This window comes from Chrysemys picta, chromosome 8 (assembly GCF_011386835.1).
Source record: "Chrysemys picta bellii isolate R12L10 chromosome 8, ASM1138683v2, whole genome shotgun sequence".
Classification (NCBI taxonomy): Eukaryota; Metazoa; Chordata; order Testudines; family Emydidae; genus Chrysemys; species Chrysemys picta.
Window position 1 is genome coordinate 101,710,334 of NC_088798.1, and position 14,620 is coordinate 101,724,953.

At 39.2% G+C, this 14,620-nt stretch overlaps 1 protein-coding gene across 7 annotated transcripts in view; it reads right to left on the minus strand.

Annotated features, from left to right (window-relative positions):
- FAM13B (family with sequence similarity 13 member B) overlaps nt 1-14,620 on the minus strand; it is an 81,334-nt gene that overhangs the window by 45,218 nt on the left and 21,496 nt on the right. For 6 of the 7 annotated variants that reach the window (XM_042850913.2, XM_005295880.5, XM_042850912.2 and 3 more), the window contains exons 5-7: nt 10,607-10,784; nt 9,934-10,078; nt 2,583-2,740 (exon numbers count right to left, since the gene is read on the minus strand). In XM_042850913.2, the coding sequence (XP_042706847.2) occupies nt 2,583-2,740; nt 9,934-10,078; nt 10,607-10,784 (481 nt within the window). The remainder of the gene's footprint in view (nt 1-2,582; nt 2,741-9,933; nt 10,079-10,606; nt 10,785-14,620) is intronic. The other variant, XM_065555052.1, reaches the window with a different exon arrangement.

The window sequence follows — 14,620 nt, forward strand, 5'->3', positions numbered from 1 at the left end:
CAGAGAATTTTTTTTAAAACTACAATAAGTTGGCCATTTTTTGATGGATGGCCAATAAAGAATTTACCATTTTGGCTTCAGCTTACATTCGATGCAGGCAAAACTCCCACTGGCTTCACTGGGAATTACATCTATTTGGATAATGCAGGACTTAGCTTTGGTGTATTCCTTCCAGCTATAATTTTTTTTTTTAAAGGTAGACTTAAAAAAAATTAATTTGAATTTTACAAAATAAACCTGTAATTGTTGGTAATCACTACACATGCAACTCCCAGAGGTGGGAGCATCATCCACGTCTGAAGTCTGTAACAGGGGCTAAGTACCTATTATTTTTGGCAAGGTTATCATGCATATAGAGAAACTTTACGTGCTTTACAAATACTAATGAATAAAGCCTCAGCCTACTTCCCTACTTCACAAGGGTATTTTCCCCTTTTACACTTGAGCAAACTGTGCCATGAACTAAGTGACTAAGATACAGCAATTCTCTATAATGACAGGGCCTAGGTCCATTAACTCAACCCCACGCTTTAACTATCAAGACCACCACCTCTTTTTCTCCTAATAATAAAATGAGCATATAGAAGTTCAAAGGAGTTCCCCTTGAACAAACACTACTCCGTTTTCTTTTTGTACATATAATAAAAATATGGAACCATAATATAACACTACATATCTTGCAATATATGCATTCATAACATTCCATCAGGGCATAAGAATGTATTTTAATGACGCGCAAAAAAAACTACATTAAAAGAGATTGTTATGGTTGCAAAGTCAAGCACTCAAGTTTGGAAAAGCCAGAATTAAGGTTGCTCGTGAAACCTTAGTTTGGGACCCTTGAGCATATGCATTATGGCACAGTCTTTAATTACATGATCATATACTATTTTTTCGACAGGACTCCCATCTCATTCAGTGTGCAGGAGGGACTTGGTCTCAGGAGGAATAGGTGATGTGTAATAAAGGAAGATCCTACCAACAACAGCCATGGCTCTGTTGTTGAAGTTGGAAGGTATGTAGTGAATGAGGCAGGGAACTGCAGGAAGAGAAAGAATAGTTTCATGGTAAGGCAGTTGAATGCTGTCCCGGAGAATGAGATTCTCTCTCTGCCACACAGTTCCTATGTGAGGCAAGTCACTTAAACCAAATTTTCCACAGGTGGCCACCAACTGCATATTCCTCATATTTTGGGTATCCAAATTAAGACCAGGGGCACAATTTCAAGAAGTACTAAGCATTCACAGCTGCAAGTAAAGTCGATGGGAGCTGTGCTTTGAACACAAAGTACTATATAATGCTAAGGATTCTGAAAAAATCAGGTCCTAGGCATCTCAGATTGGGTATCCAAAATCTGTGGATGCTTTTGACATTAAACTTTCTGTGCCTCAGCTCCCCATCTCCTAAAATGGTCACCTCCTACAGGTTTTGTGAAGACTATTAATTGTTTGTAAAGCCCTTGGCTACTGTAGGATGAGTTCCATATAAAAGCCAATGAGGAAATTAACAATTCTGTCTGCATAGCAGGGTATTTACAGCATGCAGTAAATAAGGCTGAGGGCCATACATTGAACAAGAATGAAATAATGAACAGCTGCTCATTAATTTAGCACCATCCAGCCTGCACCAAATGAGGCAGGGTCCTGTGGAAAAAAATGCAGTATGTGATCATGGAAAGTCTGTATAATGTATACATACAAGGAAATCTCAATTCTGACATTTCCTAGCATTTGAGTGCTTGATTTTGCAACCTTAACATTCTTTTAAAATCATTTGTGGGCAATTTCCTAGGTTTTTAAAAAGCAAACTGAAAAAACAAAACCTAATTCCATCATGTAGCATCATATTGACACTGACAAAGTTCATTAGCAGGGTTAAAAACCTTTAGATCCACCACACAGCCCTCTGCTACTTGAACTACTGGAGTAACTGATAGCACTAATAATTTGTCATCTTCTACGTAGACCAGCACAAGAGGGAGATGAGCCACTTGCAAATACCTGTAAAACACTTTAGCTATTTATAACAAACCCTTGGAAATAGTTTTCCTTATTGGATCCCTTCTCCCCACAATCATATGGACAAAAAATTAACCTGACATTTCTTACACACTATGCAGTCAGGTTTGGTTTTCAAATAATTTAACAGATACAAACACATACTTCTATACAGATGTTGTAAATAAACAAGAAAAAACGGGGCAGAATGAATTTGAAGCTATCGATCTTCAGATTTTTAAATTTACAAACCATTTCAAATAAACATTCACTCTGAAAATACTAGTTTACAATTTCCCTCCATTTCCCCCCAGATTTATGGAATTTAGCCTAACTTTAGTTCCATAGAATCATTATGGTCGAAAATGTAGGAAGAGTTCTCATTCCCCCGAAGTTTTACCACTACCACCGGTAAAAATTGGTAGAATCTCAAGTCTCCTTTCATACACACTGCAAACTAAATGAAGTGTAAAGAATATCAAATTCCTGAAGTTTCAACAAGAAAACTTCATCAAATGTAACTATTAAAAAAAGCCACCATAAAAATGTGAAGCTTAGATGATGCTGTGGGAAACATATCTCTACCTCGTTGATGCTGTAACACTGCTGGAGTCCAAGATGCTCTCTGTCATATCATGTACCATATCTGGCCTTTCCTCAGGTTTCTCTGTGCTATCTTCCGGAAGTTCTTCGGTTTGCTCAAGCTTTATATCCTCTTCCTCCTCCTCCAAGAGATCATTTATCTACAGAAAGATTAATAGGGTTTCGATAATTATTAAAAAAAAATTCAAATAATTTTACAGAGCTGGAAATATGTGGTGTTATGGGATATAAAACACTTGAAGAGAAAAACATCTTTTCAAATTTTTTAAAAAGTTACAAAACACAAACTAGAAAGGAAGCAGCCCAAACCACGCCTTTAAAAATACAAATGCAGAACAGTCTCCACTGCTAAATAAGCCACTAAAAATTTCATTAGAATATAAATTGAAAGAAAGCACTGTAAAGCAGTAAATCAAAGGATGAGGAGTCAGGAGATCTGGTATCTATTCCCTTATCTGCCACAGATGTAATGTGACACTGTGCCCAAGTTTCCCATCCTCAAAAATGAGGATGGGAAAATGCTTACCTACTTTACAGGGTTTTTCAAGATTTATTCATTAGATGTCTGAAAAGAACTTGAAAATCCTAGAAATGCTTGGACTTCTATAGTACCTTCAATCTAAGGATTTCAAAATAGTAATACCAATTTCAAGTGCAATAGTATAAAGGCATAGATTTGTGCCCAGTCTGTTTTGTGATTTAGCAGGTTATCAAGGACCCTAACCAATTTCTTTTTCTTTCCAGGTGCATAAGATGAGCATATTAAAATCTGGCAATTAAGTGTGAATATAAATAGGCAGCAGGTGCAACTTGCTGTATTTTAAAGACTGGAACATCTTAATCTATTGGCTTTTCTAATACTTGAATACGTAAACCTTGCTCTTAAAGAATTTCTGCTTTTTTCCCACTTGATTGATACAGCAATTTCATATTTAAAAAACAGCCCTGTCAACCCCTATCCAAAGACACAGTTACTTCTTTTGAACTGAATATACAGGGTTAGATTTTCAGAGTTAGTTGAACAAAACATTTGCCCAATCAAATCACAAACTAATGCCAATATTTATTACTATTTTCTAATTCCTAAGTTCATAATATCGTGTCTCTCTGACCCCAAATATTTTCATGACTCTCTCAAAAACAGATTTTTTTCAATATCCACATATGCATATGATAGGTGAAAATGTTTCATTAAGGAACAAATATCAATCAAATTTCTAAGTTTATTCTGAACAGCTACTATGTGGAAAGTAAGGAGGAGAGTAATTATGAGGTTATTAAATTTTATATGGGACTATACTGACTAATTTTTTTTTACTATCTCACTCTTCTGTACATTAACAGAATTTATCAAATCAGTGGTAAAATGTGAGTGTATCCACAACAATGACCGGCAGTCAGTTTTTCATTTACACGACGGGTAAAATGAATGGATCAAATACATAGGAATATTTGGGACTGCAGCTCAAGTGGATTTGCATTTGTTCAATAATGGCAAATATGCAGGTATGTTGTTTGCTGGAACTTGGAGCAAAGTGACATCATTGGAATTTGACTAAAAATCATTTTTCATTTGCATAACACCACACCTAGATGCAATGGTGTTTACTATTGGCAAGGAACCTTTTACTGATTGGCTGGTGATCACAACGTTGTGTGTGTGTGCAGCCAGTAGCTTCTAAGACAAATAGGAAGTTCACTAAGCAGTACACTAATGTTACCATTTAACATGTTGTTGGAAAAACTATATAGGATTACTTCTCTCGAGAGCATCATTGATATATTATGGTGGTATACTTTCGATTCTATATAAATGAAAAATAGTAAGACTTGCTTCTTGCTGGAATGCCTCCAGTAGTTCTTTGGAAAGACTCTAAACTAAAAAGCTAAGAATTTTGCTACTTCAGGGGGAAAATAAAAAAAGATGTAAGCAGACTAGTAAATTAGTGATGGGTAAAACTAAAAAAAAAAGGTTTGCTTCAATTTAGATACAAATACTCCATGCAGTCCTACAAGCGCCAATTTTCAGCACTGTTTCCTTTCTAGGTACTCCCCGCCCCCGCATTTTATAAATAACTCAAAACTTTAATTATAATTTTTGCACTATATTGGTCTGTATATCTGACACCTTTAATAACTTTACACTCCATCTTCTTGATTAGGTAAATTTATGACTCAGCCTTTCATCTTGACCGATTCTAATTGCCTCCATTATGCCTAAATTTGGTATTCCCTAGTCATTCCTGACACTGAATTCTCCTCCTCCATCTAAATCTACAGAGTTGCCTATCACCACTCCACCTCTACTAAAACCCTATTCCAAGCCAACATATTTTATACCCTTATTAAATTCTCTTTTCAGTGGCCATCCGTTTCAGCTAGCCAAATTCTAATATGTAAAATGCTGCCTTCTCCTACATATCAAGACTGCATCATCCCCACTGCTAAACAAGTGCTTTAGCCTCCACATTCATTTCAGAATATGCTTCAAAATTGCTCTCCTTATATCATCTCTAAGCTACATCGAGGACTTAGTCTCTTTTCCCACCAGCCTTCTCTTTATTGGCACAATCTCTCCTACTAAAACAACCTAGTTCCTGTCTTGTGTCTGTCTCGCTGACTCGCCACCTATTTTTAAGTCTGTCTTTTCCATGGACTATACCTGTAGTCTCTCTCCCTACATTTAATTCCAATAAGTATTTTAAGTTACAAATTATATGGAGTTGTCGGTACAAAATAAAGTTGGTCTCACAACCTCAAGGCTAATTAATGGTTTCACTCCCTCCCCAATTTGCCTAAATCTGCTCACCTTTTTCCAGGACCCGCTAGAACACTTTTCCTAATGTCACAAGGTGTGCTGCCTTCTAAATCCTAAATTAAATACAATGAAATCAACCTAAAAATGAGCACATATTTTTGTAATTGCCCTTATGTGTTCTCAAAGAGAAGTGTGTAGCTGGATCTCTGCCCACCCCACTCATTTCTCCAGATCTGCAGAAGGATTCAAAGATTTATGCATGGGTGCACCTACTACCTAACTTGGTAAAAGACCTATATGCCAAGTTACCTGAGTACCAATTGTCTGTGCATGTCCCTTTTTTGGGCGCAGGGTTTTGAAAGTTTAGTCCTTGTAGTAAAGCAAAACCACAAAGTTCTAATATCAAAAGATATATAGTACTAATGACTCAAGAACCCCTCAATGCCAACTGGCAAGGGAATTACAGGAATGTCCTGATTCTTGTAGGTAAATTCTAGTTCACCAAACAATGTCATGTGAGGTCTTAAACTAAAGGAGAGGGTCACAATGGTCATTAATATCATTGTGAAATGTATATACAGATACTATATGAGGAGTTATATATATATATATATATATATATATATATATACACACACACACACACACACACACACTGAAAATATGTTTTTAGATTGTGTATCACAGCACAGGTGGAAAAAATAGGTTTTCTGTCCGACAAGAGATATTAATTCACCTGAGTCTCTGTTGAAATGTTAATTAAGCATTGAAAGCCAACACAATGGATACCCATTATGCCTGGGGGAATTCTACACCACTGTGCATGCACAGAATTTATGACTCCCGCAGATTTCTTTGCTTCCCCATCAGAAAGTCATTTTTCTGCGGGGAAGCAAAGGGAAGCCACAAGAGTGGTCAGACGACCCTCCCCAGCAGTATGTTTCAGGTGCCCAGAGAGGTAAATGACTATGGGATAGGGTGCAGGACTGAGCAAGACCTGGCTGGTGGCTCCTACCGTGCACCAAGCTCAAGTGCTAGTCCCAGCTGGGCTGGGGAGGCGGGGGACTTCCTCTTCCCCTGCACAGCATCCAAGGCCGGGTTAGACTCAACCCTAGATTTCTCCTCCAGCTGCAGGAAGCTCTGAAAACTCCCCCCCAACCCTGCTTCCTGCACTCATCACTCCTCAGTGGCAGGGGGAGGGATCCCTTTACAGGGAGCTGCTCCCCCATCTTCCCCATCCCTGTGCATCCAGACCCCCTCATATCCAGACCCTCCTGCCAAGCCCCACTCCCTCTGCACCCGGATCCCCACCCTACTGAGCCCCACCCCCCAGCATCTGGACCCCCCCACATAGCCCCCCACACTGAGACCCCCCTTGCCAAGCTCTGTCCCTTCAACACCCAGCCCTCGCCCCCCCCTCCCCCGCTGAGCCCCAACCATCTTTACCTGGACCCCCTTGCAGAGTCCCATTACCGTTGCACCCAGAAACCCCCAACAAGTCCCTGTGTATCCACATTCCCTCTGCACCTGGATCCCCCACTGAGCCGCCTGCTCAGAACTCTCTCAACTCACACCTGGATCCCCCCCAACCCCCACTAAGCCCCTCCACACTTGGATCCTGCCTTGCTGAGCCTGCCTTCCCCACCTGGTGTACCAGGCACGGAAGGGCAGGGCCCTGGGATGTTTCTGGGGGAGGCCCAGTCCTTGCGCTGTGATGGGGTTGGGTGCAGTCTCACCACTGAGTCTGTGTCCTGGGGGGGGGGGGGGGGGGAGAAAGCTGCACAGTGATTTCCCACTTCTGTGCAGCCAGTGGCCTGTGCTCCCCAATGCCATGCTAGAACCTCCACAGTTATTTGACAAATAAAATTTGCAGACTTTTAAAATATTGTGCACAGTATTTTTATTTTTTTGGTGCAGAATGCCTTAAGGAGTAACTCGTAACATACAAAGTCAATAAAGATGTGAAGTCAGCAGGAAAGCAGCACAGAGGAAAATTAAGCCACAAGTGACTATCCTGCCTCTGAGTACAGACAATGAACTTTGGGGCGTATAAGCAGAAGACAAAGAACACACCCCTTTATCCTGCATCTAGGAAGTAAAAAGGCAGTGCGTTTTCATTCATGAACATGGGATCCTTGGTTGAAATGCTGCAGAGGACTTTGGGGATGAAAAACTTCTTTAGATAGGGGAAGTTAACCTGTTAGTTAAGTTTAGTCTCTACAAAGTGTGTTATGATTGTTTTATATGTAAACATTTGTTTCCAATATTCTTACTCACTATCACTTGAATATTTGGAAATAAACTTATATTTATAGTGAAGACCAGAATAGCTAAGAGCTGTGATATTAAGCAAGGTGCTGATCCTGAGTTGAATCATATAAGCTAGTGTATATCCTGTTCCTCTGGGGACAGCAGACCTGTATTTCTGTGACTCTTCAATCCTGAAGGGGCTGAACATTACAGGAGGAATGCTATGGGGTACTAGAATGCATCTACTGTTAACCTGCAAGGCAAAGTAAGGGCTGGCATAGCCCAGAGAAGAGTGTTTGGGTGGCTGATTAGTTGGGTGGCAGCAGGAATCTGATAACGAGTTAAACACAAGCCACACTCCCTCACATTGGAGGCAGAGGGTTAATAACGTGACTCGCAGTCCTGGGTACCCCAAGAACCATCACAGTAATAAATCTTGATCAGTGCCTGGCGTATTTTTCAATTCTAGAGCATTACCTGCAGAATCCAACAAGAGCTGAAAAATTTCGTAATGGATTTTAACATTTTTTCTTTAAAATTAAAGTTTTAGCCCTTATGTTTTCAAAGATAGTCTAGCTGTGAACAAAGTATAGACAAAGTGCAAGGATATCTTCTGGAGTCTGACTGATAGCCTAGACTAATAGCTGTGAGAGTATGTTAATTCAAATTGCACAAAAAATTTAAACGTGAACTGTGGAGGAGGGGGGGAATTTGCACAAGTTGTTGCTTTTGCAGGACAAGCTCATGCATACCCCCCCCCACCCCACTCCCAAACCTCTCTGTTTCAGTAAATCGCTGCACTACAACCCTCAAGCCAGTGTCTCTACGTAACCTCCTTCTCCCCCTACCCTCCATTCTCCACTTCTCCCTTCCATCATATACCAGGGTCCTCCATTGGCTTCCTACTATGGCTAACCCTAACCCCCTTTCCCCCCCCATTACCAAGGTCTCCCATTCTTAACCCCATTGCTAGGGGCTTTGCGTGTACCCGCTCATGTTCCTCTTATTTTTCTGACTTCTCTTTCAAAGTTTCAACTGTATTGGGAGGATGGCAGAGTTAAGATGAACTGTGGAGGAGGGGGGGAATTTGCACAAGTTGTTGCTTTTGCAGGACAAGCTCATGCATACCCCCCCCCACCCCACTCCCAAACCTCTCTGTTTCAGTAAATCGCTGCACTACAACCCTCAAGCCAGTGTCTCTACGTAACCTCCTTCTCCCCCTACCCTCCATTCTCCACTTCTCCCTTCCATCATATACCAGGGTCCTCCATTGGCTTCCTACTATGGCTAACCCTAACCCCCTTTCCCCCCCATTACCAAGGTCTCCCATTCTTAACCCCATTGCTAGGGGCTTTGCGTGTACCCGCTCATGTTCCTCTTATTCTTCTGACTTCTCTTTCAAAGTTTCAACTGTATTGGGAGGATGGCAGAGTTAAGATGAGGAATACTGGTATGCTGAAATAGGTTAACAGCTGCCCTCAATCAAGAATTACAAAGGTGGTTGAAACTGGTAGCTCTGCTAACCAGACAGCAGGGGCTCCATACATCCCACATTTCCCTCTTTCGTTGTTCCAATGTTCTCCAAAAATCAATAGGGTTCTGCCCAGCAATGACTATAGCATTCCCTGAGATTTTGGAATTGATCAGCTACAGAGTTCAAAAGTTATCATGTCACATCCAAACACGGTAGCTCCATCAAGTGGAGCATAAGGCCCTGCAAGTTTGGGCAATAAAAAATAATGCCACCAACTCACTCTTACACAGCACTTTTCATTCTTCAATCTCAAAACACTTTACAAAGGCGGTATCATCAATCATCATCATCATCCCCATTTTACAGAGAGGGAAACTGAGACACAAAGAAGGGAAATCATTTGCCAGTGGCAGAACCAGGAATAGAACCCAAGTCTGAGTTCCACTGAAGCCACACACTTATCAGCATAATCACTAACTTTGTGGTTCTGAATCCATTTGCTAATTAGCTCTCCAGCTCTTTAGCATTACTGCTCCACAGCTAGTTACGCTTTATATTTTTCATTCAACATGACACGATCCACCTCTTCGTAAGGGTAAGGTATTATTTTAGTTCGAATTCTATGGTGCACCCTTCTCCTATAAATACGAGCTGTGAAAAGGATCATTTCACAAACATAGCTACTTTATCTTAATTCTTTATTTTTTAGCTAAAGTTTTAACAGTATGCACTCTAAAAGGCTATATTCAACAGTATATTAAAGTTAGTTTTATTCCAACACATCTTGAGAAAAACAAACTGCTGTAACAGAAGTTTAAAGTGACAGAATACTTCCACTTAAATATACTCACCTGCTCAGTTATTGAACTTAAATCATTAGTAGATGAAAAATCTTCCTCTTCATTTTCAAAGAATTCATAGTAGTTCTCCAGAAGTCCCGCCATTATTCTGCTAACTATTTCTTGCTCTTTCAGATCCTCCACATCTGTGTAAATGCTAATAAAGATTCCAAACTATCTTAGTTTAAAGACTAAAACCACCTAATTCTCAAAAAATTCCTGTGAATGGCTTTTATGATCGACTAGACAGCTATTCTTTATTCTTTACACTGATTCTTGTTTCATATTCTGAACACACAGAATTACAATCTTAAGTCCCAACTTCAAAGATGTTCCATATGAGCTCTGCCTGCAAGGGATGCATTGTAAGAAGGGGCATTACGATTTTGTTTTGAATAGTTTACACTTGAAGGTTGATTTAAACAAGCTTATGTAACTATTGCAATTAAAAATCGATCTTTATATAGTAAAAAATGGCACTTTCCTGATACAGAGAAACAACTATTATGCAATCAGAGTTAACTTAAACAACTTCCCTCCCTATGTTTTACACTATTTTAAATATTATTTGTATAAATACACTATATATATATATATATTCTTATGAATAATGATACAACTAGAATAATACAGCAATTATGCAGAGTCACATAAAGGATGGAATGAATGTGTCAAATTAACTTACTGGAAAACATCTGGACCAAAGACAGCAGCCAAAGAACTCGCAGACCAAATTTCTTCATGATGCGATGCTACATTGGCTAAAAATCTACACAGAAACTTTAACAAACTGTAATTAACAGGCGGAAGCTGCTGCAAGAGGAACCTCAACTTTCTTCCAAATTCATCTTCGTTATTATAATCTGTAAAATGTAATGAAAGGATTTTAATCTAAATTAATGTAGTTCAGATATTTTTCACATTTGATATTACTATGAATCTCAAATTTTGACTAAAACTAAGCCATTTCACCGCTGAAATTCAAACAGATATACCAATTTACAACCTGCCACCCCAGGATTTGAATTTCATTTGCTATGCCAGGATTTCTGACTCCATGCTCTTCCAAATGGAAGGGGGGGGGGGGGAAATCCATCCCACAAATTGGGGTGGAGGATGGGGTAGGGGCACTTTTACATCTTCCATCCTTATTACCAACATAACATTTCTCAATTGTTTCCTCTCTTTCTCAATTCAGTCTCTGTAGCTGTCCTCCCTCCTTACTATGTCAGCCTCTCTCAGCAAGAACTTTCACATATTCCTCCACAGTTCCTCTTCATATAGTGGTGCCACCAGAACACTGAAACATACTAGTCTCCAGTCTATATTTATGTGATGCTGTCAGGTGACTTTTCTTTACTGTAAACTGGCTTTCTGCAACAAAGCATTTGATAATCTGGACCAGTGTGTTCCCCTCTGCTGCTTAATTATTCTACCTAGCAAGTCCAATCACCACCTTCCAAGGTATTTCCCCCCAAAACACTCACCCAGCTGCACTCCCCTCTACTGGCTAGCTCCTACCCTTTATTCAGATGTATTCTTCCTTAAATATTAAAACACTTGTGGACAAGTTCAATTAGAAACAAGAAACTGTAATATTTTAAAAATCACAATGAAGTCTAACAACTAATTATCAGCATCAAGATATAAAACCCTAGCGGGTTCCATATTGCTGGGAAACTCCTTTTACAGACAGGAAAAGTCATATAGGAGGAGGAGAAGCAGAATGGGTCACATCTTGGACCAAAACAGAGTTCTCTTTCTTCTCTGACAGAAACTCACTATGCCTTTTCTATTCTGGGTAGGAAAATAGAGGAGTTGTCTGAAAGTTAATGAATGGACACTCGATCAGCAAAACAAAAAAATAAAATAAAATAGACCAAAACACTTTTGTCTGGAACATCAAAAATTAAAGCAGAAAGCCCTATTGTGTAAAAGCATAAAGTGCAGTGATGCCATTTGGTAATTCTGTAGGATTTTTCCATTTGGGGAAAATGAAAATGGTTAAGGGAGTGGTAAACCTATATGATTTGAACCCATATGCAACCGGCCTCAGAAGAACAATTAATCTCATCGGTGCAGTAAAACAAAGAGCTGAATAAAGTGGTAATACTTTCTTTTAAAATATAACACACAGTCAACTTCACTTTAGACTAAGTTTAGGAAACAGAGCAATGCAAAGAAGAAAACACTTTCCCACAACAATCACAACTGGTTTTGCCCTTTAAAAAATGTTTTAATCTGTCTAAAATTTAAGTTCTGAACAACACAGTCAAAGACCTGAAGTGAGAAAGTACTTATCTGTAAGTGAAGTCCTCTGAATGTAGTCCATGGATACACACTTCTGAGACACATGGCCTATGGCATCAGGGTCAAATTCACACTTCAATTAGTAAAGACACTTGCCTTCGAGGAACCACCATTAGGCCTGCACAGAACGAGCCTTAAAGGGTATATATGCCACACCTTATTATATAACCGCAAGTTATGTTTACAACAACCTACAGAGCAGAGTGAACCGGTTCAAGAGCGAGGATGCTACAGAAAACCATGTACCAAAAGCCACTAACATCTTCTGATAATCCTGCTTATTTCAGTCATTCCCTTTCCTAAACTGTAATTGATTTATAATCCTGGAAATTAAGAAGTAGAGATATGGTTCTATTAGACATTCAAAATGTAAATAAAGCATGATAAAAATGTTGTTAAAAACCTTCAACTTAAAAAAGAGGAAATCAATCTTTCTAGTAAAATGTTGTGTTTCCTAGTGGTGTGTTTAGTTACATCCAGGAAATAAATCAAAAAACACTTTCAAGAGCTTCAAGAAATCACTTTCCCCCCCCCCTCTTTTTAAAAAGGGAAAAAGTATGCACTTTTTTCATCTTAAACATACAATTCTCATGCATGTGTACTAATATAAAATAAACTAAGTACCAAATATCCTGTAATACAACATACCCTTAAAAGTTTACTCAAGATATGGGGAATAGGGAAGGTCAAGACATACAAGGATCCCAAACATATATAAGGATGGGAATTATGACCTCTGAAAATAGCCCATATACCATATAACCTGAGATGAAATCCCTCCAAAATCTGGCCCATGACACAGAGGGGTGGGTGGCGGGGAAAAAGAGTTTCAACTCTGTTAGAAAAACAATGAGAAACTGGGATTGACAGCTGTATTAGATAACAGAACTATAGTCACTAATCTTTCCCCTGTGACTTAACAATGCTTTGTTATGGAATCTTCTTTTGCAAAAATATAAATAAAATAAAATAAGAATCCACAAGGTATATCTCAAGTCTTCCCAAATCACGTGATTCACCACTATGCTAATCTCTCACTTCACCAGATTAGCTAACACATTGAGACAAAATAGCAGTCATTGTAAAAATAAAATTTAGTCTACTGCTGTCCACCTCAGTTTCTCATTATTACCATGGGATTGTTGTTCAAAGGAATGGTATACAGGTGCCTCATCTTTAGGACATCCATTCAAATCTGACCCAGATTGTTAGTAGCCAAAAGTTATGATCATCTCAGGGATACTGGCATCCTATATGAAATGAGTTGGTGTGCAGTTCCTATTAACCAGCTATCCAGATAACCAATGTATGTTCAACGTTTTTGTGAAGGTATCATCTAAATAGGCATGGAAACTGAACTACCTTCTCACCCTTCATCATTAATACAAGGGTGGCAGAACAGTGCTGGGAAACTTGACCTAAAACCCTGCCCCATACTGTATCCCACTATAAACCATGGCTTCTGCCACGAAAGCTGTCAAGCCTACGCTTGTCATAGCATTAAATTCAAACATGGAAACTTAAATTAATTTACCCTAACAGAATACATAACAAACTTACAAAAGACAAAAAAAATCACACTAGGAAAGAACAAGGATAAACAACAGTGAGAAATCACGTCAAACTCCTACAGATGACATTGGGAACTATAGAAACACCAGTTACGTTACAAGGTGTGGTACAACTATGCCTATATACCCTTTGAGGAACGCACAATGTGTTACTAATAGCAGTGCTGCAAGACAAAAGCTTTTACTAGTCAAGTTATGAATTAACTCCTCCAACACTACACAACACAGCAAAGGCCAAGACCCAGGAGAGTGAATACATATGGACGAAATTTGGGAATTAAAAAAGGTGGCAAATATAGGTGGCAATTGGAACAAAAACGGTTCTATGATGGACATAAAATAAAATTAGCCGTTACATGCTGACCACCACACCTTCTACAGGAATGGAATGTAACTGAAGAATACACTAAAAAGGTAAAATTCCCACTAAAGAGGGTCTGCTGAAGACTCCATCTCCTTGTCACTAAAGCCCTAAATCAGAAGCGTGGTCAAACCCCATGCGATCAGTGGGAAGGAAGCAGCGATGGGGAGAAGAGAAAAGGGTTCCATCCTGATTCTAAATTGATCATGATGGAGTGGGCTGTTTGGATTCAGTAGCCCTGTCCAAACTTACATATCCAACATCCCAGAAATCCATGCACAGGATGATGGGGGGGGCTTGGGAAAAGGTTGATATGAAGGTTATGTGGCTGCTTAACTGTCTGCCTGCAAGCAATTGGTGAATTCCATCTCTCAGCCCATAAATAGTTATTTGAACAGAGCCTATTTACTTGGAAAGGAGAATTATATACAAAATAAAAGTGTATTGATATACATAT